The sequence below is a fragment of the Bos grunniens genome, chromosome 7, assembly GCF_055505025.1.
Source record: "Bos grunniens cultivar Pamir isolate PY7600 chromosome 7, Bosgru_T2T1.0, whole genome shotgun sequence".
NCBI classification, from domain to species: Eukaryota; Metazoa; Chordata; class Mammalia; order Artiodactyla; family Bovidae; genus Bos; species Bos grunniens.
Genome location: NC_141171.1, coordinates 32,672,731 through 32,700,017, shown reverse-complemented (window position 1 = coordinate 32,700,017; position 27,287 = coordinate 32,672,731). Strand labels below are relative to the sequence as shown.

Below are 27,287 nucleotides of genomic sequence, written 5' to 3'. Positions count from 1 at the left end.
ACTGGTCATAGCAAACACCCTCTTCCAAAAACACAAGAGAAGACTCTACACATCACCAGATGGTCAACACTGAAATCAGATTGATAATGTTCTTTGCAGCCAAAGATGGAGAAGCTCTATAAAGTCAACAAAAACAAGACTGGGAGCTGACTATGGCTCAGATCATGAACTCCTTATTACCAAATTCAGACTTAAATTGAAGAAAGTAGAGAAAACCACTAGACCATTCAGGTATCACCTAAATGAAATCCCTTATGATTATATAGTGGAAGTGAGAAATAGATTTAAGGGCCTAGATCTGATAGATAGAGTGCCTGATGAACTATGGACTGAGGTTCATGACATTGGACAGGAGACAGGGATCAAGACCATCCCCATGGAAAAGAAATACAAAAAAGCAAAATGGCTGTCTGAGGAGGCCTTACAAGTAGCTGTGAAAAGAAGAGAAGTGAAATGCAAAGGAGAAAAGGAAAGATATAAGCATCTAAATGTAGAGTTCCAAAGAATAGCAAGAAGAGATAAGAAAGCCTTCTTCAGCAATCAATGCAAAGAAATAGAGGAAAACAACAGAATGGGAAAGACTAGAGATCTCTTCAAGAAAATTAGAGATACCAAGGGAATATTTCATGCAAAGATGGGCTCGATAAAGGACAGAAATGGTATGGGACTAACAGAAGCAGAAGATATTAAGAAGAGGTGGCAAGAATACACAGAACTGTACAAAAAAGATCTTAATGACCCAGATAATCACAATGATGTGATCACTGACCTAGAGCCAGACATCCTAGAATATGAAGTCAAGTGGGCCTTAGAAAGCAGCACTATGAACAAAGCTAGTGGAGGTGATGGAATTCCCATTGAGCTCTTTCAAATCCTGAAAGATGATGCTGTGAAAGTGCTGCACTCAATATGCCAGCAAATTTGGAAAACTCAGCAGTGACCAAAGGACTGGGAAAGGTCAGTTTTCATTCCAATCCCAAAGAAAGGCAATGCCAAAGAATGCTCAAACTACTGCACAATTGCACTCATCTCACATGCTAGTAAAGTAATGCTCAAAATTCTCCAAGCCAGGCTTCAGCAATATGTGAACCGTGAACTTCCTGATGTTCCAGCTGGTTTTAGCAGAGGAACCAGAGATCAAATTGCCAACATCCGCTGGATCATGGAAAAAGCAAGAGAGTTCCAGAAAAACATCTATTTCTGCTTTATTGACTATGTCAAAGCCTTTGACTGTGTGGATCACAATAAACTGTGGAAAATTCTTCAAGAGATGGGAATACCAGACCACCTGACCTGCCTCTTGAGAAATCTGTATGCAAGTCAGGAAGCAACAATTAGAACTGGACATGGAACAACAGACTGGTTCCAAATAGGAAAAGGAGTACGTCAAGGCTGTATATTGTCATCCTGTTTATTTAACTATATGCAGAGTGAACTCTGAGAGTTGGTGATGGACAAGGAGGCCTGGCATGCTGCAATTCATGGAGTTGCAAAAAGTCGGACATGACTGAGTGACTGAACTGAACTGTAGGGAACTGAGTACATCATGAGAAACTCTGGACTGGAAGAAGCACAAGCTAGAATCAAGATTGCCGGGAGAAATATCAATAACCTCAGATATGCAGATTACACCACCCTTACGGCAGAAAGTGAAGAGGAACTAAAAAGCCTCTTGATGAAAGTGAAAGTGGAGAGTGAAAAGATTGGCTTAAAGCTCAATATTCAGAAAACGAAGATCATGGCATCCGGTCCCATCACTTCATGGGATATAGATGGGGAAACAGTGAAAACAGTGTCAGACTTTATTTTTGGGGGCTCCAAAATCACTGCAGATGGTGACTGCAGCCATGAAATTAAAAGACGCTTACTCCTTGGAAGGAAAGTTATGACCAACTTAGATAGTGTATTCAAAAGCAGAGACATTACTTTGTCAACAAAGGTCTGTCTAGTCAAGGCTATGGTTTTTCCTGTGGTCATGTATGGATATGAGAGTTGGACTGTGAAGAAGGCTGAGAGCCGAAGAATTGATGCTTTGGAACTGTGGTGTTGGAGCAGACTCTTGAGAGTCCCTTGGAGTGCAAGGAGATCCAACCAGTCCATTCTGAAGGAGATCAGCCCTGGGATTTCTTTGGAAGGAATGATGCTAAAGCTGAAACTCTAGTGCTTTGGCCACCTCATGCGAAGAATTGACTCATTGGAAAAGACTCTGATGCTGGGAGGGACTGGGGGCAGGAGAAGAAGGGGACGACAGAGGATGAGATGACTGGATGGCATCACTGACTCGATGGACGTGAGTCTCAGTGAACTCCAGGAGTTGGTGATGGACAGGGAGGCCTGGCGTGCTGAGATTCATGGGCTCGCAAAGAGTCGGACACGACTGAGTGACTGAACTGGACTGAAGTGAGAATTGTATTATGAATAAACCTAGACGATATAGACAATTGTTTTTATTTAAATCAGAATTTGTGAGACACTAATATTATAATCTTTAATTTGAGCTATTTATGTATTATAGTACAATAAACTCATAAATTCAGATCGGTTGAATGAAAAGATAAGCTAATATATGTATTTTGATAATTATGTAAAGAAATACTAAGTTAAATATATCATCATGTATATGCTAGTCGCTTCCACCCCTTTGCAACCTCAGGTCCTGTAGCCTGCCAGGGTCTTCTGTCCATGGAATTTTCTAGGCAAGAATACTAGAGTGGGTTGCCATTTCCTTCTCCAGGGGATCTTCCTGACCCAGAAGTCAAACCCCCACCTTTTATATCTCCTGTCTTGGCAGGCAGATTCTTCACTGCTGTGCCATCTGGGAAGCCCCTATACTATCATAGACCAATTTGATATCATTTTATAAAATGTAAAACTTAATCTGGGCTATAATTAAGATGCCAACTGTTTACTTGAATACCAGCACAAAAAATTGGTTAAAATTATTTGAAGAAATTTTATTCCACAATAAAGATGAACAAGGTGTTAAATCCCTGACAGAAAATTCGTACCCATCACTAAGGCTGTCAGGAATAATATAGTCTTACCACATTCTTTTGCTCCACTGTTCTTTGGGTTTTCCTAAAATATATGTCAGATGGCACTGCCTCGGTCTTTCATGCACTTGTCATGCATGTTTCCATCACCATATTGTGATTCTGTTTTCTCTCTCTATAGCAATGTAAGGACAAGAGATGAGACTCAATTTTACGTGCTGCCTTGACATCTGGTGAATCCAGGAGGGGGTCTCAGATGGCCTAACTACACGTTCATCTCTCCATTATGCTCCTACCTGTAAAGACCTATAGTCAGACAACCTCCTTATCAAAGAGATTGGGCACAATTTTCACTTATTCCAAAGCAGTGGGGTCAAGTTTTCTGCCAACCCTCAGAACTATCCAAATAAATCAACCGTACCTTGCCACAGGAGCCAGGGGTCCCCTCACCCTCTTGATGCCACAAAGCCTGCCTTCCACAGCTCCCGGTAGTTCACTCTGTTCCCAAGTGTAACCCTTGTGTGGCTCCAGGATATGGACATGGTTTGGACACACATGGACATACAAACACATGGTTTGTATCCTTTCCCCCAAGTTCTAAGTATATGTGATTACTAACCCATTGCTGATGATCTTCCCTGGTGGCTTAAACTGTAAAGAATCTACCTGCAAAGCAGGAACCACAGGAAACAGAGGTTCTGTCTCTGGGTGGGGAAGATCCCTTGGAGGAGGAAATAGCAACCCACTTCAGTGTTCTTCCTTGGAGAAATCCCATCAACAGAGGAGCTTGAGGGGCTATAGTCCATGGGGTCACAAAGAATTGGGCACAACTGAAGTGACTTAGCCCAACCTGCTGTTTCTTCTGTGCACTGTTGGATACTGTGTATTTGGTTATCCCCGTCACCCTAGGGGGTGTATCCCTTCTTCACTAAATGCACGGATAGGAAGTTATTCAACATCCATGCATTCTTCTCCACACATCCTTTATGCTCAGTTCTAGTTCTTCCTTTTAAAAAGTCTTCCTCATACAGTGTAAGACACTTTAATCATTTGCTCATATCCCAATTTAACTTCCATGCCCCTAATTTCAGCCCTTCTAATATAGTGCTTCATCCTACTGTAGAAACAATATGACCTCGTGTCTCCTTCCTGCATGAGCTTGTGATATCTTTAGACTAGCCACTGTGTCTGTTGCTCCTGTTCTGTACAGCCCATAAACTGAATATTTAGTCAGCAATTGCAGAACCAAACCAATGTGGGGATAATAAAGCCAGATGGTTTATTTCTACCCTAGACCTCCCCTTCACTTCTAATCTAGCGCATCTTTTTTGAGTCTTGCTTTTGAATCATGAGTGAAAATGAGTATGTATTCCCCATGACTACGAGAATAAAACAAATTATTGAAAGTATATGTTCCATTGATAGTGAGTTCATTGTATTATTTTTGAATAGTGGGGACAGAATAGTTTAATATTATGTGTTAATATTAATTTCATTACTGTTTTCTGCTTTTTCTCTAGATGCAATTTTTTTTTTTTCCTCTTGCTGGTTCCAGATCTCAATCTTATTTACATGTAAACACTAAGCTGAGTTTTTGAATCACAGCTATTCCTTTTCTGTATTCTCCTTCTTGGTAAACAGATCATGTATTAAGTCTGAGCTTACTTTATAGTTTATACTACTGTATACTATAGTTTTTATACTATAAACTATAGTTTATATAGTTTTTCCTACTTTATAATGATAAACCAAAGCCTCTTACTGAAGCAGTAGTTCCATATTTATTTTGTGTGTAAATTTATGTAAGGGTGTAACACCATCACTTCAAACTTTTTATTTCAAAACTCAACTCATTTTCTTTTCAGCAGCTTGTTTCTCACCTTATTTTTTAAAACAATATAAACACTCCACTAGTTATTTAGCCTAAAACCTTGGAGTCATTTTAAAACTATTTTCTTTTCTGTTTTTGTATAATCACATAACTAGTAAAATTTCTTGGCTCAACATACAAAGATTGGACTTACTGGAAAACAAAAATTCTATATGAAAGAGGAGGTTTTTAATGGCTTAACAAATAGTAGTTTTTGGAAAGTAGAACATGTATTTTATATATTTACACGCAGCATTCTCATTTACCCACATTTGATTGCTATTATGAGCAAAAGGGACAAGTTATCAATTTTTTGTTAGTTTTTCTTCTCAAGTAAGCTTGCTCAACTTGATGAGTGAGTCAATTCCTAGGCAGATTGATAAGAAGTCCAGGGTTCCCAAAGAGGAGAAAGGGGTCTGGGGCTCTCAAAGTGGAGATAAGGGTCTGGAATTCTGGAGGAGGAAAGGACAAACTTTTTTTTTTTTCCTCCACATTCCTTAGTCTTAGTCACATAAAACGTTTTTATCTTTAAGCCTGGAACAGATGATTACACAACTAACAACTTGGATTGGACTCTGTTCAGTCAGGTCAGTTCAGTTCAGTCACTCAGTCATGTCCGACTCTTTGCTACCTCATAAATCGCAGCATGCCAGGCCTCCCTGACCATCACCAACTCCTGGAGTTTGCCCAAACCCATGTCCATCGAGTCGGTGACGCCATCCGCCATCTCATCCTCTGTCGTCACCTTCCCCTCCTGCCGCCAATACCTTCCAGAATCAGGGTCTTTTCCAATGAGTCAACTCTTTGCATGAGGTGGCCAAAGTATTGGAGTTTCAGCTTCAGCATCAGTACTTCTAATGAACACCCAGGACTGATCTCCTTTAGAATGGACTGGTTGGATCTCCTTGCAATCCAAGGGACTCTCAAGAGTCTTCTCCAACACCACAGTTCAAAAGCATCAATTCTTTAGCACTCAGCTTTCTTGATAGTCCAACTCTCACATCCATACCATGACCACTGGAAAAACTATAGCCTTAGACAGACCTTTGTTGACAAAGTAATGTCTCTGCTTTTGAATAGGCTATCTAAGTTGGTCATAACTTTCCTTCCAAGGAGTAAGTGTCTTTAATTTCATGGCTGCAATCACCATCTGGAGTGATTTTGGAGCCCAAAAAAATAAAGTCTGACACTGTTTCCAGTGTTTTCCGATCTATTTCGCATGAAGTGATGGGACCAGATTCCATGAACTTTGTTTTCTGAATGTTGAGCTTTAAGCCAAACTTTTCACTCTCCTCTTTCACTTTTATCAAGAGGCTCTTTAGTTCCTCTTCACTTTCTGCCATAAGGGTGGTGTCATCTGCATATCTGAGGTTATTAATATTTCTCCCAGAAATCTTGATTCCAGCTTGTGCTTCTTCCAGCCCCACGTTTCTCATGATGTACTCTGCATAGAAGTTAAATAAGCAGGGTGACAGTATACAGCCTTGATATACTCCTTTTCCTATTTGGAACCAGTCTGTTGTTCCATGTCCAGTTCTAACTGTTGCTTCCTGACCTGCATACAAATTTCTCAAGAGGCAGATCGGGTGGTCTGGTATTCCCATCTCTTGAAGAATTTTTCACAGTTTATTGTGATCCACACAGTCAAAGGCTTTGGTCAATAAAGCAGAAATAGATGTTTTTTTTCTGGAACTCTCTTGCTTTTTCCATGATCCAGTGGATGTTGGCAATTTGGTCTCTGGCTCCTCTGCCTTTTCTAAAACCAGCTTGAACATCTGGAAGTTCATGGTTCACATATTGCTGAAGCCTGGCTTGAAGAATTTTGAGCATTTCTTTACTAGTGTGTGAGATGAGTGCAATTGTGCGGTAGTTTGAGCATTCTTTGGCATTGCCTTTCTTTGGGATTGGAATAAAACTGACCTTTCCCAGTCCTGTGGCCACTGCTGAGTTTTCCAAATGTGCTGGAATATTCAGTGTAGCACTTTCACAGCATCATCTTTCAGGATTTGAAGTAGCTCAACAGGAATGCCATCCCCTCACTAGCTTTGTTCGTAGTGATGCTTTCTAAGGCCCACTTGACTTCACATTGCAGGATGTCTGGCTCTAGGTCAGTGATCACATCATTGTGATTATCTGGGTCATGAAGATCTTTTTTTTGTACAGTTCTTCTGTGTATTCTTTCCACCTCTTCTTAATATCTTCTGCTTCTGTTAGGTCCATACCATTTCTGTCCTTTATCAAGCCCATCTTTGCATGAAATGTTCCCTTGGTATCTCTAATTTTCTTGAAGAGATCTCTAGCCTTTCCCATTCTGTTGTTTCCCTCTATTTCTTTGCATTAGGCCATTCAGGTATGACCTAAATCAAATCCCTTATGATTATATAGTGGGAGTGAGAAATAGATTTAAGGGACTAAATCTTGAACTCTGTACTAAGGATTAGATAGTAGCAATGTATCCTGCTTGAGGACAATTTCTCCTTCCTGAGGGCCTTCTGGCCAATCCTGTTATCTTGAAATGTGGACTGTGGGAGTGGGTCTAGTAAGATCTTTGCTATCTCTAGACATTCTTTTGATTTATTGTAATAACTAATTGGAGAGTATATAACTCCATTGCTAACACTAGCAAGGGGGGTACTCTTTCTTCCCCCTGATGATGTCTATATCAGAAGCTTTCTCTATCCCTTTTATACTTTAAAAAAACTCTATTGCACAAAAACTCTGAGCAATCAAGCCTCGTCTCTGGCCCTGAATTGAATTCTTCTCCTCTGAAGGCAAAGAATTCTGGCATCTTTCATGGTTCAGCAACAACCTTCATTGATACTGTTTACAAAGCAATTTATATCAAATATGCAAATAATTTTTGTAAGCTTAATCTCCCTAAAATTAATTATGACCTAAAGAAAAGTAGCAGTGTATGTAAGCAATGTTTATTAATACCACAAGGGGGAAAAAAAAATAAGCATGACTTTGGTTTATTTTCTTTCTTTAATTAATTATTTTATTTTAATTAGAGGCTAATTACTTCACAATATTTTGAAATGATTGTGAAAAATCCTTCATACAATCATTTTTGGTATCCTTTTTCTCTTTTTTGTTCATGACCAGGGAACTGTCAACTTTAAAGCATGCATAGAATATGGAAATTTTTTTAATGTAACAATGTTATATCTGTGAAATGCAATATAAAGTGTTGAATTGTTTCTCCAACTTGTCCTCTCAGAAGCAAACACAAAAGTATAAACACAAATATACCAATTGTATAGACTTTTGTCTATAGCAAATCTCATAAGTAACCTAGGATGTATCTCAAAATAAAACTAATGGTTTTTAATATGATTTGATTTGAAAATATTTGCAGCAATGTTTCCATGTCAGCTGTAACTTGTGTTCTCTATTTTAATACTGATAAGTGTCTGTAGCATGTAAACTATATAATAGACTATGCCTTGTTCTGAGGTTAGGCGCATACCTGAATGCAAATTAACGTAATAAATTCTGAAGTAACATGTAAATTACAGCTTCCCACAAGTAGAAATCATCAAGGATATCTAATTCCTATGATTATATGATGATAATTAGTTAAGTACAGAGAGGTGTTATTTGTTGTGCAGCATCAGCATTATTTTTTTACTTTATAATTGAATCATGGACTTTGGTAACATGTTTTCAAGGAAAATAAGATAGACCCTTTTAAAGGAAATGTCTACAAAAATTTTTTAAGAATATTAAAAATAACAAATATAAACACAATAAAATTGAATCAAAGAACAGTCCTTTAATATAGTTTAGATTACTGATGTTAAAATTGAATACAAAATGGAAACTGGACTTGAGGATTTTCTGAATATAAAAGAATATTTTAAACACATACACAAAACTAAATTATCTTATTTCATGAACAGGAACATAATTTATGTTATCCCTTGTAAAAAAACCTCTGAAAAATCATAAAGTAGACTTACCTCATCTTCCCCAAATTGGTATGAGATGATCACTTTTAACTGATCCCCTGCTATCAGGAGAGCTCCATTTTAACAACCAATCATTGGAAAGGGTAAACAACTTCCTCATTTTCACTCTATAAACCTTCTTATAACTTCATGCCCTTGAGGTCATGAAGTTTTTATTTTTGAAGGCTCCTCATTCACAAACTGTTCTTATATGCACAGTAAACTTGCACTAAATACTATTCCTTAATCTGGGTTTTTAATTTTGCCATTTCTGGATTTTTGACAGTTTCTGGCATCAGAAATGGAATTGAAAGAAGACCCCCAATGACTCAGAGGACAGTGAGCAACCAGGTGCCTGTGCCCTCAGAGCCCATTCCTCTCACTGCTTTCTCACCAACCCTGGAACTGGAGGGTAAGTCTCTCTTCAATCAGAGGTCCACTCTCCTTGTGTTTAGAGCTTTCTGATTTCAATGAGCATACTTGTATTTTGTTTGTTGAAGTTTCTTTCTATCCTGTCCTAAAGGTGGTCTGGGAAACACATGATTCCCTATGTCTTGGGACAGCTACTGGAAAACACGCGCCCTCATGGTTAAGATGTCTAGGGATTCTAAAGGCAAAAATGGATTTCACTCAGTCTAAAACTTTTTTTTTTTTCATCTCTTTCAAAAACAACTGCTTCCTGGAGGTATACCTATTATGGACCAGAATCTTGTGCCTCTTTGGCATATGGGTAAACTTTTGGATAATTTGCAGTTATAACAGCCACTTTTGGGAAACTTGAATTTAGATTGGCCAACTTTAAGGGGCATCTTCGTAAAGAGAGATCTCGAACTTCTAGGAGACAGTGTGGAATGCAATCTTTGATTGAAAGGTAGAGGTTTCTAAAAGACAAATGACTCCAAAAATAGTTTCTCTCTAAAAGTATCTTTACTATGTGTAGATAAAGAATCTTCAGTTACAGGAAAAACATATACACTACTATATTTAAAATAGATAACCAGTAAGGACCTACTGTATAGCATAGGGAACTCTGCTCAGTATTCTATAATAACCTAAATGGGAAAAGGTTTTGAGAAAGAATGTATGTGTATGTGTGTGTGTGTATATATATATATATACACACAGACACACACATATATATACCTATATATATATATATATATATCAGAGAAGGCAATGGCACCCCACTCTAGTACTCTTGCCTGGAAAATCCCATGGATGGAGGAGCCTGGTGGGCTGCAGTCCATGGGGTCGCTAGAGTCGGACATGACTGAGCAACTTCACTTTCACTTTTTCACTTTCATGCATTGGAGAAGGAAATGGCAACCCACTCCAGTGTTCTTGCCTGGAGAATCCCAGGGACGGGGGAGCCTGGTGGGCTGCCGTCTATGGGGTCGCACAGAGTCGGACACGACTGAAGTGACTTAGCAGCAACAGCATATATATATATATATATACGCACATATATATATAAACTGAACCACATTTCTGTACATCTAAAGGTAACACATCATTGTAAATCAACTATAGTCCAATATAAAAACAAAACGAAACACTTTGGCCATCTGAGCAGTTAGTCTTAACTTCTTAGTCTGTCAGCCAGAAGCACAATTTAGATCCAGCTATTCTTTTGAGTTTTGCATTATTGTACCTCAGACATGACTAAAATTTAAAGATGAAGCCTCTAAAATTTTAGCTTATGTCTGCTATAGGTTTTTGTGTATTTATGTACATATGTATATTATGTATAATTATATTTAAAAATCAGTTCAATTGAATTGGCCTAAAAATAAATACCTATATAGATTAAGTATTCCTAAAACACCCAAAAATATAGAAACTAACCCAAATTTTTTTCAGGTTCATATGACCTGGTATAATCTTTGATAAATAAAAGCTAATTTAAGTTTGTAGATTTAATATTCACACTCATTCTCAATATTAAATATAATACAAATATACAACTTTTTCTACCTGGGTTTACTAGTCAAAAATAAACTCATGTTGAGGCTTCCCTGGTGGCTCAGATGGTAAAGAATCCTCCTGCAATATGACAAACCGGAGTTTGATCCCTGGATTGGGAAGATCCCCTGGAGGAGGAAATGGCTATCCATTCCAGTATTCTTGCCTGGGAAATCCATGGACAGAGGAGCCTGGCAGTCTCCAGTCCATGGGTAACAGAGTCAGACATGACTAAGCAACTAACATTTTCACTTCCATTTTTATGTTACAAAATTTGTCAACGAGAAAGCTAAGATGATGGCTAACTGATATCTAATCTAAGCATTGTTGTTAAAAATATGTAATGTAAATAAATGTAAAAAATAAAGGTTTATACTAAGTTAAACTAAAAAAATGAATATTCATTGAACATCTAGATTATTTCCAAATAAGATAATATACTATGATTTCACAGGCATTAATTGCTGAACATAAATTTAAATTTGTCTACTTTTGACTTTTCGATATTTTTAGAGAAACAAAAGATGTGTGAGTCTATTAACAAATATGTTATACACTTTAAAAGTTGTATTATTTAAAAACATGTCTCTAAAATATAAGTTTTATAATTAATGTATTTATCAAACTTGCTAATCTACTGTAGGATGCTAACATAGGATAGTTCACAATTCCCTACTTCCTAGCTTTAACTGGAAAGTGAAGTATATATAGTTAAAATATGTTATCAATTTGTAAAAATACAGTTGTTGTTGTTCAGTTGCTCAGTCATATCTGACTCTGTGACCCCATAGACTACAGCACTCCAGGCTTCCCTATCCTTCACTATCTCCCAGAGTTTGCTCAACTCATGTCCATTGAGTCAGTGATGCCGTCCAACCATCTCAGCCTTTTTCACCCCCTTTTCCTCCTTCCCTCAGTCTTTCCCAGATCAGGGTCTTTTCCAGTGAAGTTGGCTCTTTGCATCAGGTGGTCAGAGTATGGGAGCTTCAACTTCAGCATCAGTCCTTCCAATGAATATTCAAGGTTGATTTCCTTTAGGATTGACTGGTTTGATCTCCTTGCTATCCAAGGGACTCTCAGGAGTCTATTCCAGCACCAAAGTTCGAAAGCATCGGTTCTTTGGCACTCAGCCTAGAAAGAGTAAGGGTGAAGGGAAACAACTTTGTATACAAGGTAAGGGAAGAAAATGGGATGTATATTTTTCATATAAAGGGTATGCAAGGAATATAGAATGCATTTTTGTCAAGGAAAAGAGAGTGCTGTTATCTAAAGTAAAATGACTCATTGTTCTAGAATAAGAAAGCAAAAGAATAAGACAAAACTCATATGGATACAGAATAGAGAATATGACAGATTTAGTGTTAGCAAGCTGGCTCACAGGCTTTCAAATCCAGTCTACCCTGGGTTTTTGTAGACAGAATTTTATTGAAATAGAGCCACACACTCATTGGCTACTTACTGTCTATGGCTGGTTTCGCAGTGGAATGGCAGAGTTAAGTAGTCATGATGGAGAAGAAATGTCCTGCAACACCTGAAATTTTGACCATGTAGCTGTTTACAGAAAAGCTGGATGACTCTCTGTCCAGACTCCACAAGAGCCAAATCATGACAGACACAAAAACATTTCAGTTCATTAACTTTAGGGATAAATTCTTATTTCCAGTTTCATTGGTAATCCTTTAATAGCCTTACAAGAAATTTCAGGTTTTAGGTGATACTTAGAGACTTCAGTTTTGCATACTACACACATGTTTAGAAAGCTATAGCTTTTTCAGGACAATACAGCTATCTATGAATTTTATGAATTCAATATGTTATGTCCCTGTCCTCAAAAGAGGAGCATTTTTTCTAGGTCACCAGGCCCATAAAGTTCAGAAAGGTCCCTGTTAAAGGGATATGGTTTTACCAATATCCAAACATACTGGTTGGATTTTAGTAATGTATTACAAAATTTTTTGAAATTCTTTTTTGAGAGGTGGTATAGTTCGAGGAAGAGACTATACTGTGTGTGGTTTTCAATAAATTTACCTCAACTATTAGTGTTTATGGTATCTATTATATTAGCACATGTATTCCTTAATGGGGATGCTATAATCAAAGCTTTTATATATAAAGAGGCTCTTTGGTTCTTCACTTTCTGCCATAAGGGTGGTGTCATCAGCATATCTGAGGTTATTGATATTTCTCCCGGCAATCTTGATTCCAGCTTGTGCTTCCTCCAGCCCAGGGTTTCTCATGATGTACTCTGCATATAAGTTAAATAAGTAGGGTGACAATACAAGCCTTGACGTACTCCTTTTCCTATTTGGAACCAGTGTGTTGCTCCATGTCCGGTTCTAACTGTTGCTTCCTGACCTGCATACATATCTCTCAAGAGACAGGTCAGGTGGTCTGGTATTCCCATCTCTTTCAGAATTTTCCACAGTTTATTGTGATCCACACAGTCAAAGGCTTTGACATAGTCAATAAAGCAGAAATAGATGTTTTTCTGGAACTCTCTTGCTTTTTCCATGATCCAGCAGATATTGGCAGTTTGATCTCTGGTTCCTCTGCCTTTTCTAAAACCACCTTGATTCAAACGTATTATTTTTAATGGCTGCGTAGTACTCCATTGTGTATATGTACCACTGCTTTCTTATCCATTCATCTGCTGATGGACATCTAGGTTGCTTCCATGTCCTGGCTATTATAAACAGTGCTGCGATGAACATCGAGGTACACGTGTCTCTTTCAAATCTGGTTTCCTCGGTGTGTATGCCCAGCAGTGGGATTGCTGGGTCATAAGACAGTTCTATTTCCAGTTTTTTAAGGAATCTCCACACTGTTCTCCATAGTGGCTGTACTAGTTTGCATTCCTACCAAGAGTGTAAGAGGGTTCCCTTTTCTCCACACCCTCTCCAGCATTTATTGCTTGTAGACTTTTGGATTGTAGCCATTCTGACTGGCGTGAAATGATACCTCATTGTGGTTTTGATTTGCATTTCTCTGATAATGAGTGATGTTGAGCATTTTTTCATGTGTTTGTTAGCCATCTGTATGTCTTCTTTGGAGAAATGTCTATTTAGTTCTTTGGCACATTTTTTGATTGGGTCGTTTATTTTTCTGGAAATGAGCTTCAGGAGTTGCTTGTATATTTTTGAGATTAGTTGTTTTGTCATTTGCTTCATTTGCTATTATTTTCTCTCATTCTAAAGGCCATCTTTTCACCTTGCTTTATGGAATTTAGAAAGATGGTAACAATAACCCTGTATGGAGACAGCAAAAGAGACACAGATGTATAGAACAGTCTTTTGGACTCTGTGGGAGAGGGAGAGGGTGGGATGATTTGGGAGAATGGCATTGAAACATGTATAATATCATATATGAAACGAATCGCCAGTCCAGGTTCAATGCATGATCCTGGATGCTTGGGACTGGTGCACTGAGGCGACCCAGAGGGATGGGATGGGGAGGGAGGAGGGAGGGGGGTTCAGGATGGGGAACACGTGTACACCCGTGGCAGATTCATGTTGATGTATGGCAAAACCAATGCAATATTGTAAAGTAATTAACCTCCAATTAAAATAAATAAACTTATATTAAAAAAAAATAAAACCAGGTTGAACATCTGGAATTTCATGGTTCACGTATTGCTGAAGCCTGGCTTAGAAAATTTTAAGCATTACTTTACTAGTGTGTGAGATGAGTGCAATTGTGCCGTAGTTTGAGCATTCTTTGTCATTGCCTTTCTTTGGGATTACAAGACAAAGGATAGTTAAAAATACAAGGTTGCAACAGATACATGGTTATTAAGAAACACCAGTCAGCAATTCATATGGACAGAGGGATCCATTTATAAAAGACTTCATAAAGGAGATGAGATTTAAGAATAAAAGCCAGTTGCTTGAATTTCAACATTCTTTAACTGGAAGTTGATAGTAATAAAACTGAGGAGTTTTGTAACTTTTAGCTCTAGATTTCTTGTGCTGTATAATCTATTTGTTTCTTTGTTTACTGTTTTGTTCTGTTGTGTTCATGTCCTGTGTTGTCTAGCTGTGTCATCTGCATTCTGAAATAATACCCTTGAGGCTAAAAATCTTAGTTATGAAACTTATTTTCACATGATCCTACATAAAAATATCCATGTGATAAATTAATGTGTAAAAACCATGAAAAGGCATGCACATGTCTATATTTCATATGTTCGGAAGCGGCTATTAAAGCTATTGTGTGTGTGTTATTTAGCGTAATTTAAACCATTGTGATATACAGATCCACATTGTGTATGGGCTCAAACACACTAAAATTTTATTTGCAACACAATCCAGCACTGGCGTCCCTAGTTGACTGTAAGTTTTTCTACACTTTTCTTTTAAGCACTAGGGTTTTTTCCATCATGGGCCTTCACCGCCTCTTTGGTGATCATCATTTTCTGCATCAAATAGAAGCATGGTGAAAAAAGTAAGAAGGGCTACTTCTTGTAAGTCTTGCAAAGAAATTGTACTTTCCACTTCCACTCACATTCTATTGGCTAGAATTATGCCACAGAACCAAGTTTATCTATAAGAAAGTCTGTGAATGTCTTTAATTGGATATTCAAGAAGAGGTGATGAATTTATACTAAACAGGTAAGTGTTTTTCCCTTAGCCACCATCAGTGCAGTTAATTTTTCAAGTCTAAATCTCTGCACTTATTGACACTATTATCTCTGAGAAATACCTGTACTCTAGCTACTGCTGAGACAGAATAAGCTTGTGTTGACAGCCACGTAATAGCTTTCAAAGCCTCAACTGAAAGAAATACTATTTGTGGAGGATTTTGTGTAATCATTCTATTCATCTAGAGCAGTGCTTCTTAATCATGGGTGTTTGCCTTCCTCCACAGGAAACATTTGGCAATATTTAGTTAGGTACATTTTAGGTTGTCACAATCGGGAGAGTGAAGCTGCTGGCATCTAGCGGGTTGAGGCCAGAAATGCTGATAAACAACATTTAGTGCACAGCTCTTCCCAGCAAATAAAGACCAAGCTCAATATGTTAATAGTACTGAAGTTGAGGAGCCCTGCTCTATATATTCTAGGCTCTTCACTCAAAGTGAAGCTATGCCATTAGAAATGTACAAGTCGTCTTATAACAGCATATTAGTACATTGTGTATGCTCTGCCATACTGATTACTCCATGATTTACTCCAGGGCTTCCCAGGTGGTATTAGTGGTAAAGAACCCACCTGCTAGTGCAGGGGATATAAAGACGTGGGTTCAGTCCCTAGGTCAGGAAGGTACCCTGGAGGAGGACATGGCAACCCACTCCAGTATTCTTGCCTGGAGAATCCCATGATCAGAGGAGCCTGGCAGGCTACAGTCCACAGGATTGCAAAGAGTCAGACACAACTGAAGTGATTTACTACGGCACATGGTTTCTATGCTGATATGATACCTCTGGACTATATTGGCAGATGTGACAAGAAATTATGCATTTTATCTGTATATTTATTATAAAGGAGGTGTATTGCATAGAGTTAATTCTCTGAGGAGTTGTAGTAAAGATCTCTCTTTTTATGAGTTTCAAAAATAAAATCAGAGACATGAATTTCTTCTGCTTTTATATCCTGGCTGTTGTATATAGTGCTTCAGTGAACCCTGGGGTACATGAATCTTTTCAAATTGTTGTTTTTTTCCAGATATATGCCCAGTAGTGGGATTGAAGAATAATATTTTAATTCTGTTTTGGTTTTTTTGATGAACCTCCATACTGTTGAAAATAATTTTTAAAGCCATGTGGGTTAAAAAGTAAGTGAATGAATTAAATAGTAATGATAAAGAGACCTTATTGTCACAGAATTTGTACTTCCTAATAAATAGTGTTCAGTGAGGAAGCATTCAAATTAACTTGTCTAATGTTGCATGATATATAGCAGGATCAGGAAATGAGAAAAAATAAATCAAGTCAACATATGATTTTACTTTGGACCTAGCTAAAGTGATAAATCGAAATCTGGATTATATATATCTGGTTTTGGGAATAGATTTCCTAGGCATGTGAAATATAGTAATATATACCCCAAAGGCAGCAGAGACAATACCCATTATTCCCAACTACTCTCTTTTTCTGCTTTTATTGAGTGAAACATCCAAGCTTTAATCAAATCAATATTTATTTTAATCATCATTCTCTTTAGAATATGCTAAATTAGGGTTAAATATCTTTTTAAACATATACTCTTGCATCGTTGTAATTATCAGATAATGTTTCAATATTCTCCAGAATAGCTGGTTTTCATTCTTTCCTCCAACATTGCACAGACTTGTGTAACCTAATGAATTATTGAATGTATGTATGGCTACACAAATACAAATATTTTAAGCTCTTCACGATTTGCTGTGCAGTTTAAATACAAGTGCTATTTTCAAAATGTTCTAGGTTTTATTTTAAAAACACAAGCTGTCCTTTGGAATATTTATATACATTTTAAACTAAAATTCACAGACTGGCAGGCTGTTTTCTTTGGGCTGCATAGCACTTTAATTTTTAAAATACTTTTAAAATTATTTGGTATCTTTTAAAAATTGGCATATTTCTGGCAGGATAATCAGCCATGTTAGGGTTCTTTTTTCCAGATGGCATCAATCACCCAGATCCATTTTAACCTGAACTCTTTCCATTTAACCACAGACTCTGGCAAGTTTACTTATTACCTCACTGGACCCTGTAAGTACCTCTTCTTAATGACTCACTTCCCGCCCCGTGGCCACAAATTTAAAAAAGAAAAAAAAAGTAGATAAATTTTGAGCATTTGGTTTTTATTCATGGTATTGGATGTAACAATGGCAGTACTGAGTCTGGTAACATGTGATTGCAAAAGTAAAAGATGATCTGGATACCGTGCCATTATTTCATCTGGCCTGCATGTGAGGACAAATGAGCACTAGTAGTCATGGAAGGCTTTGTTTCTATTTCAGATTTGTCTGCTCTAAACATAGTGTTCAGCCTGGGTATCATGTGCTTAGCTCACCAAGCTCTCTCAGAAAAGCATCTTTCTGATTGCAAATGACAGATTCTCCTTCCTTCTCTACCTTTCACTCTCAGAATTAACATCTACCAAATGAAAGTGAAGCTCTAGAGTTTATGGATGGCCTCTGATCATGAACCTTGTCACCCTTTGGTAGAAATTTTAGAAAGCATCATGGAAAATCAGACTAGATGCCTCAGAGAAGAATTCACAGCTGTTGAAGAGGATGAAGTTGGGGATTTTAGATTGATGAGAACTTGTGATCAAATCCATTGACAGATTATAAAATAAGACCATAATGGCACTTGACTTCATATCCTATATACATATTCAGGAAAAATAACACTTTAAAAGAGTACATAGCATACAAGATTGCAAAGAGTAAAGTTGGTCATTTAAAAAATTGATGGCAGTTTATAATGAAATCCAGAGGAAATGCTTAAAAATCATGTCATAATGACCCATATGTTCTGATGTGTGAGTCAAAAATTAGGCTCTCACATTCTCACAGGCAATCAAAAAAAGGAGAAAACTCAGGGATGTAACCCAGAGCCTCTAAAAGATATAAACAGAGTGATTGCTCAAAAAACTCATATTTGTTGTTTTACAGGGAATTTATCCCAGTTGTCTTATAAACAAAATGTGTTGCAATGAATTAAGGAAAGGAGCAATGACTACTGGCAGAAGAAGGGCCTGCATTGTCCCAGCCCCGAACTGGGCTTTCACCCCTGATGCATCACCCTCCCATGGGCCCCAGAGGGGAGCTGGCCTCAGGTACCTCCTCTCCAAGCATCCTGGCTAGTCACCTCCCCTGCTGGTGGAGTTATCAGCTACCCCTCCTTATGCATTCTCCTGGTCAGAGCTGACCCCAGCAGAGGGCTGAGCAACAGAGGTTCCTCACACTTTGCTTCCCCACCCTAGGATACTCCAAGGCTTATGGTTTTTCTATAGGTTTCCAGAGGGGGCCACAGAGAGGGGACCTGACAACAAAGAGATTAGATTTCCCCCTTAAAAAATCCACATGGCATATTTACGTATTCATTTCATGGTATCATTTCTTATTCTGACTTTTAGCATGAGCTAGTGCCATAGCATCAAAGTGACTAGTAATGCTTCCAGTGGCTGAGAGAATGATAGTTTTGCCCTTCTAATGATCTGAATAGGTACAATGTGAAGCATTTCAAGCTACTTTCAAGATGATTTCTCTCAACTGACCCTGGGATAAGATGGGGTGACAGGTGACTGAGGAGCAGCTCTTCTTTGAGTAAAAGCACACATCCTTCAATTGACTATTGACTGGAGTTGAGGTCAGTGATCCCTTGTGTAAGTGGGAGACTAACAAAACTGTGCTAAAGACCACTATTAACTCTACAAAGAGGAGGAAAGGATAGGGTCAGTATTCTCTTCAAGTAATTGTATAGGATCTGCTTATATGTATAGGTAAAATTATGATAAAAGTTCTACGCCATATAGCTTAGCCAGGAATGATTTCAGTTTTCAAAAAAACATAAAGGTTGTTATAGTCATACATCTTCCTCCATAATAATAATACTGCCAACAAAATTCATATTAAATATTGATATTTTGATATTTTAATTAGAAAGTATCTACTAGAAATAATTGATTAACTTTTGGAATAGCTCATCTGTGTTTTTTCTTTATGAAATAATTACCTGGCAGGATTGTCCGTCTAAGTCGTTTCTGGGTTAAGACAATAATAAAATATCATTTGTTAATAAATAATGTTTATGTTCTTTTCCTTTGATAATGGGGTGAACAGCTTATACATAGACTATCTAAAATGGTATGTTAAATATGGAAAGACAAAAATGAAAAGTAGAGAGACACATTAATGAGATTTAGAAGTATTGATGGCCATTCAAAATCCTTTTTAAAAGCTATTATAATACAGTTATAAAGTTACTACTCACTCCCCATAAGAGAAATAGAGGAAATATTATACCCATTGGAAAGTGCTTGCTAAATATCCATAACTTAATATCTTAACTTTTTGGTTATTTTGAAGGGCATAAAAATCTTATTGGAACTGATTTTTTACTTAAAGTGTTGTTTGTTTAGTCAGCTTACTCACTTCTGAGGTCATAGTCCTTGAAATCAGATTTTGATTCCATCTGACAAATTGTTCATGTTCTTCAGGATTCAAGATGCTGTGCCAGATGCTGAACACAATGGATATGTCATGATCTTAAATGAGTCTTCCCTTTTAGCAAACAAAATAAATCTGTATTGCACGGTGACTCATAGAATAGCCCTCTCATCAGAATACCTGGTTTCACTTCTGATCACTTCCATTTAGCTGTTTGACTTTGGAAAATTAGTTTGAAATCTCTTTTGTTTCAATGTATTCATCAAAAATATGAAGATCATAATAATGTACTTCTCTTAAGCAATGATCCCTGTAAGTGAAAGTGAAAGTCATTCAGTTGTGTCCAACTCTTTGTGACCCCATGGACTATGCAGTCCATGGAATTCTTCAGGCCAGAATACTGGAGTGGATAGCCATTCCCTTCTCCAGGGTATCTTCCCAACCCAGAGATTGAATCTTGGTCTCCTGCACTGCAGTGGGTTCTTTACCAGCTGAATCACCAGGGGAGCCCAATCCCTGTAAAGCCTCAGTACATTTCAACTGTTGGTTATTTATTATTACTATTATTGTTATTGCTGACGTTTTACAACTAGCTTTCTATACTTTGGTGTGTGTTCACAATACATAATTGTTATGCAGTATAACATTTAAAACACAAGTAATTAGCAACCAAGCATTCAATCAGTGGGGATGTCTTGAGTCTCCTGGGGAAGAACAGCTGACTGTCTCATAAGACCCATTCTGTGGTATTGCCTTGGTGAATACGTCGTAATTTTGGGTCTAGCTCAAAACATGTGTGTCTGCAAACTGAACACTTTCCCAGAGGTCTGGTCACATCAACCAAGTTCTCAAGAATTATGAAGAAAAACAAATCCCACTTTGAATTACACAATGGGAAATATAACTATCATATAGTCTAAAATACTGGGCTTTGCTTGGTGAACATATCTCTTCATGGGAAATCAGATCTAAAAAAGCTTCAAGCTTAAGTGAAAACTGTATTTGAAAATATGGGCATTTTATGATTACAAATTTAAATATCTTCTAGTTTAAGAGAATAATCATTTTGCCAATGGGATGGAAATAATCATGTCCACTGTCTAAAATGTCCTTTCTTTTACATTATAATTAAATAGACACTGCCATTATATGCTCACTCAGCTTCTTCTAACATTATATAGCTAATCATCTCCCTCCTTGCTTCCCACCCCAAAGTATATAGTCCTTTAAGACTTGTTCGTGTATCAGTTAGGTAATAAATAGAAACTCTCATTCTGTCACTTTAATAGGACTTGGGATTTATCACTTAAATTATTTGGTGTGATTGCTAAAGTTAATAATATTTCAAATTGAATCCTGTTCTTGCTATCATTTGGTACTTTGCAGAGAGGAACAATGTTGGTCACAGAAGGTAGGTACTCAAAAAGAGAAAAAATAAAACAGTGAGCACTGCCGTTTATTGCTTTTTCAATTTGGAGGTTAAAAAAAATATTTTAATGGTATATAAGAAAAAAAGTCAAATGACTCTCTGAAATTATTGGCAATGCAGCCTAGACTTTCATTATTTTATAACCCAGTTGTTTCCTTACTGCTTTCAGAGAAAATAAGAGAATGTTTCTGAAAAAGCAATTTCAATGAAAGATCTATTAAAATGTAAATATTATGAACTTTCATTTTGCTGTGACTGAAAAATACTTATGTTTTATAGTGAAGTCTCCAGAATGAATTAGGTTTGATGGTTTTACTCTTGTATGTTCAGTTCAGTCGCTCAATTGTGTACGACTCTTTGCGACCCCATGATCAGGCATGTCAGGCCTCCCTATCCATCGCCAACTCCCAGAGTTCACCCAAACCCATGTCCATTGAGTCGGTGATGCCATCCAACCATTTCATCCTCTGTCGTCCCCTTCTCCTCCTGCCCTCAATCTTTTCCAGCATCAGGGCCTTTTCCAATGAGTCAGCTCTTCGCATCAGATGGCCAAAGTATTGGAGTTTCAGCTTCGACATCAGTCCTACCACTGAACACCCAGGTCTGATCTCCTTTAGGATGGACTGGTTGGATCTCCTTGCAGTCCAAGCAACTCTCAAGAATCTTCTCCAACACCACAGTTCAAAAGCATCAATTCTACGGTGCTCAGTTTTCTTCACAGTCCAACTCTCCCATCCATACATGACCACTGGAGAAACCATAGCCTTGACTAGATGGACCTTTGTTGGCAAAGTAATGTCTCTGCTTTTGAATATGCTGTCTATGTTGCTCATAACTTTCCTTCCAACGAGTAAGCGTCTTTTAATTTCATGGCTGCAGTCACCATCTGCAGTGATTTTGGAGCCCAAAAAAATAAAGTCTGGCACTGTTTCCACTGTTTCCCCATCTATTTCCCATGAAGTGATGGGACCAGATGCCATGATCTTAGTTTTCTGAATGTTGAGCTTTAAGCCAACTTTTTCACTCTCCTCTTTCACTTTCAAGAGACTCTTTAGTTCTTCTTCACTTTCTGCCATAAGTGTGCTGTCATCTGCATATCTGAGGTTATTGATATTTCTCCTGGAAATCTTGATTCCAGCTTGTGCTTCCTCCAGCCCAGCATTTCCTATGATGTACTCGGCATACAAGTTAAATAAGCAGGGTGACAATATACAGTCTTGACGTACTCCTTTTCCTATTTGGAATCAATCTGTTGTTCCATGTCCAGTTCTAACTGTTGCTTCTTGACCTGCATATAGGTTTCTCAAGAGGCAGGTCAAGTGGTCTGGTATTCCTATCTCTTTCAGAATTTTCCACAGTTTATTGTGATCCACACAGTCAAAGGCTTTGGCATAGTCAATAAAGCAGAAATAGATGTTTTTCTGGAACTCTCTTGCTTTTTAGATAAGAAAAACTCTCTTCTGTGTTTGATTATATGATTTGTATGTGTTTGATTAAATACACATACTCACATATACCTATTAAAATATACAAAATATATATACAAACTTTGTGAATCAATTTTCTTCTTTCATTTAAAAAATATTTGTATTATATAGACCAATTCATTGATCATATTGCATAGAATTTCTGTAATTTCAAGATTGGTCATATGATGCCATATTAGGAAAGAAGTCCCATATTAGAATTTTCAAGTGAAATTGATTATTATCTATTCACAGTGCTCAGTTTTACTCACAGCTGGAAAAAGCAACCTACCACCTGGCAAGACCTTAATATATACTTAGACTCTACTGATCCTACATAGTATCCTATATTTTTCTCCACATTTCTTTTACAGTATAAGTAGTTAAAAGATTGATTCTTAAATTGAAACCTGTATCTGGCAAGTGAAATATATTAAGCCATTAGCAACTATAAATATTATATGAATTAATTTCTTGGAATATATTCAAGTTTTTGTTACCGATTGACAGTTTAGATTATATCTCTTGACTGGTTTTGATAAGAGGAAACAGATAAATATCCTTAATATTTATCTCATGAAAAATAAGGCACCAAAAAAGGACATATTTCACAACAGGTAGATGCCAAGAAATAGTATAACATCTCAATCATAATTTTTTTATATATTAATAGGTAATTTTTATTAGCGTGTTTTATGTGTCAGGAACACTTCTAAGCATTTTTGTGTGTATTATTTAATTTTTCTAATAATGCTAAATAAAAATTATGCTCCTTTCCTTATTTACACATGGTAATCCAAGGCACAGAGAGGTTCTGCTATTTGCCCAAGGTAACCTAGCTACTAGATGAATGAATACTGGTTCACTTCAGTTCAGTTCAGTCGCTCAGTCACGTCTGACTCTTTGCGACCCCATGAATCGCAGCGCGCCAGGCCTCCCTGTCCATTACGAACTCCCGGAGTTCATTCAGACTCACGTCCATTGAGTCAGTGATGCCATCCAGCCATCTCATCCTCTGTTGTCCCCTTCTCCTCCTGCCCCCAATCCCTCCCAGCATCAGAGTCTTTTCCAATGAGTCAACTCTTCACATGAGGTGGCCAAAGTACTAGAGTTTCAGCTTCAGCATCATTCCCTCCAAAGAAATCCCAGGGCTGATCTCCTTCAGAATGGACTGGTTGGATCTCCTTGCAGTCCAAGGGACTCTCAAGAGTCTTCTCCAACACCACAGTTCAAAAGCATCAATTCTTTGGTGCTCAGCCTTCTTCACAGTCCAACTCTCACATCCATACATGGCCATGGGAAAACCATAGCCTTGACTAGAGGGACTTTTGTTGGCAAAGTAATGTCTCTGCTTTTGAATATACTATCTAAGTTGGTCATAACTTTCCTTCCAAGGAGTAAGCGTCTTTTAATTTCATGCTTATAATCATCATCTGCAGTGATTTTGGAGCCAAAAAAAAAATAAAGTCTGACACTATTTCCACTGTTTCCCCATCTATTTCCCATGAAGTGATGGGACCAGATGCCATGATCTTCGTTTTCTGAATGTTGAGCTTTAAGCCAACTTTTTCACTCTCCACTTTCACTTTCATCAAGAGGCTTTTGAGTTCCTCTTCACTTTCTGCCATAAGGGTGCTGTCATCTGCATATCTGAGGTTATTGATATTTCTCCCGGCAATCTTGATTTAGCTTGTGTTTCTTTCAGTCCAGCATTTCTCATGATGTACTCTGCATATAAGTTAAATAAGCAGGATGATAATATACAGCCTTGACGTACTCCTTTTCCTATTTGGAACCAGTCTGTTGTTCTGTGTCCAGTTCTAACTGTTGCTTCCTGACCTGCATACAGATTTCTCAAGAGGCAGGTCAGGTGGTCTGGTATTCCCATCTCTTTCAGAATTTCCCACAGTTTATTGTGATCCATACAGTCAAAGGCATTGGCATAGTCAATAAAGCAGAAATAGATGCTTTTCTGAAACTCTCTTGCTTTTTCCATGATCCACCGGAATACTGGTTAGGGACACACAAAGTCTGGCTTGTGAAACCACATTCTTATCTTTGCTAATACCTGAGCCAGGCACTGTACTAATTGCACTAACTGTACTATACAAATTGTACTGTACCTGTATTGTATTAGAATTGTGCTGATTTCATGGGCTTCTGTGAAAGCTCACTCAGTTGGTAAAGAATCTGCCTGTAGTGCAAGAATCCCTGGTTTGATTCCTGGGTCAGGAAGATCCCCTGGAGAAGGGAAAGGCTACCCACTCCAGTATTCTTGGGCTTCCCTTGTGGCTTAGCTGGTAAAGAATCCACCTGCAATGCAGAAGACCTGGGTTTGGAAGATCCCCTGGAGATACCCCCTCCAGTACTCTGGCCTAGAGAATTCCATGGACTGTACAATCTTCGCAAAAAGTGGAACATGACAGAGCGACTTTCACTTTCAAGGTTTTAAGTTCTTGCCCTTTCATTTTTATCTATATGCCCCAGGGAAAATCATTAATTTTAAGTGTCTTCAGTGTGCCCCCCCCCCCCGCTGTGGGTGAAGGGCTGGTACTTCATTCTTTCTAAGAATCCTTCCATTGGTGGTTTTCTGCTTCTATGCTAGTGATACAATAAAACAATTGTTTCTTATTTCATGTCTAACTTTTCTTTTGCCTATATCTGACTTTTCAGCTCTCTTTTTTCAGTCTTGATATATGATAACCTTTATATTCTGATTTTGGAAAATGACGCTGTTTGTGTGTCAATTTCTGTGGTATCAAACCGCTTGCTCACCTTAGATTTGTGTCATTTAAAATAAATCGGCTGGCAAATTTAGTATCTTCTATAGAAAATCAAAGCAATTTCTAGATTGAAACCTCTACAATTTGGTTTAAAATTAGAGGGTCACCTATATACTTGGATCTGACAAGAAGCAGTTGTTTTTTAACGGCAAAATGTGATGTAGAGCAAGCATCTGAAAGAGTTTAATGTTTTTCATGCTGCACAGTAAATTCCCAATGGCTGCTAAGTCTAAATATAATCACAGGGCCTAGTGAAGTGTATCCGCAGGAGGTCTAGGTGGATTTTGACCTCAGTTTTCCAATAAAGACAGTTCTCAAGTTGCTTCTTATACAGATTTAGTCCAGGGCACTAATAGAGAGGGAAAAAAAGAAAAAAAAAAAAAAAAACCAGAGACAAATAGATCTCCCAGTAAACCTTAATCTCATATCCAACTTCATTAGAAGAAAACATTTCTATATTTGTTAAAGTAGTGAAAGCAAAAGGAGAGGAAACATTTTTAAAATATTTCTTTTCATACACACACACACACACACACACACACACTTAAGAGAGTTATGAGTTTTTGCACAGTTATTTTCTTTACAAATAATGTTTTCTGATTTTTCTGAATGTTAGATGTATGGCCCATTTGTTCAAATGAATAGAAAATGCCAATTATTGAGTTCTAGGTAAAGCACTAAGTTTAATTTGTAAGCAAACAGGACTCTTTCTTAAAGAGACAGCCAATGCCTTCTAGGATATTTATCATAATTTAGTTGAAAAATAAGTGAGAATGGGAAAAGTTTTAAAGTATTTCTTTAAGGATATAAACTGTTAACAACCATACATGGGATGTCATAAAGCACTGGAACAAATAGGGAATGTTTTATAATGGATGATGTATTTAAATTGATACTAAAGAATTTAAAGTATATACATAGGAACAATAGGTTTGATAGATCATAAGGAGTCATTTTAAGTTACTGTTCATTCATAAAGTTAAGAATCTTTGTCATCAGACCCAGCAAAGTAACGGATGCTTTATTGACTCTCCACAATTTATTTATCAGATCATAATCCAGCAAAATGCACCATTCACTTTCCTCTATATTTATTGCACAGGCATTTCACTAAGATTTCTGTGTTCATAGTATTTCCCAGGAGCACAGAGAAGCAAGTATGTAAAAACCATAGCAACTTGATGAGTTCAAATAGATGGATGCATAAAGTGTTCTTGAAGAACAGACAAAGGAGAATGTGAATAATGTCAAAAAAAATAATTTCTGTTGTCTTTTGGGATGAAAATGAATTTTTCAGGTAAAGGGGAATATATCACAGCAAACCCTGGAAAATTCTTAAAGAGATGGGAATACCAGAGCTCCTGACCAGCCTCTTGAGAAACCTATATGCAGGTCAGGAAGCAACAGTTAGAACTGGACATGGAACAACAGACTGGTTCCAAATCAGGAAAGGAGTACATCAAGGCTATATATTGTCACCCTGCTTATTTAGCTTATATGCAGAGCACATCATGAGAAACACTGGGCTGGATGAAGCACAAGCTGGAATCAAGATTGCTGGGAGAAATATCAATAGCCTCAGGTATGCAGATGATACTACCCTTATGTCAGAAAGCGAAGAAGAACTAAAGAGCCTCTTGATGAAAGTGAAAGAGGAGAGTGAAAAAGTTTACTTAAAACTCAACATTCACAAAACTAAGATCATGGCATCTGGTCCCATCACTTCATGCCAAGTAGAT

At 37.5% G+C, this 27,287-nt stretch overlaps 1 protein-coding gene across 11 annotated transcripts in view; it reads left to right on the top strand.

Moving 5' to 3' along the window:
- The window catches only part of LOC147369013 (uncharacterized), a 284,030-nt gene that overhangs the window by 49,046 nt on the left and 207,697 nt on the right, over positions 1–27,287 (top strand). For 10 of the 11 annotated variants that reach the window (XR_015167078.1, XR_015167077.1, XR_015167076.1 and 7 more), the window contains one exon: positions 9,100–9,225. Coding sequence is in view for 1 of the 11 variants with exons in the window: in XM_086410714.1 (XP_086266840.1) it covers positions 9,100–9,225 (126 nt within the window). In the remaining 10 variants the exon portion in view is untranslated. Of the gene's footprint in view, positions 1–9,099; positions 9,226–17,840; positions 18,267–27,287 lie in introns of those variants that run through there. The other variant, XR_015167086.1, reaches the window with a different exon arrangement.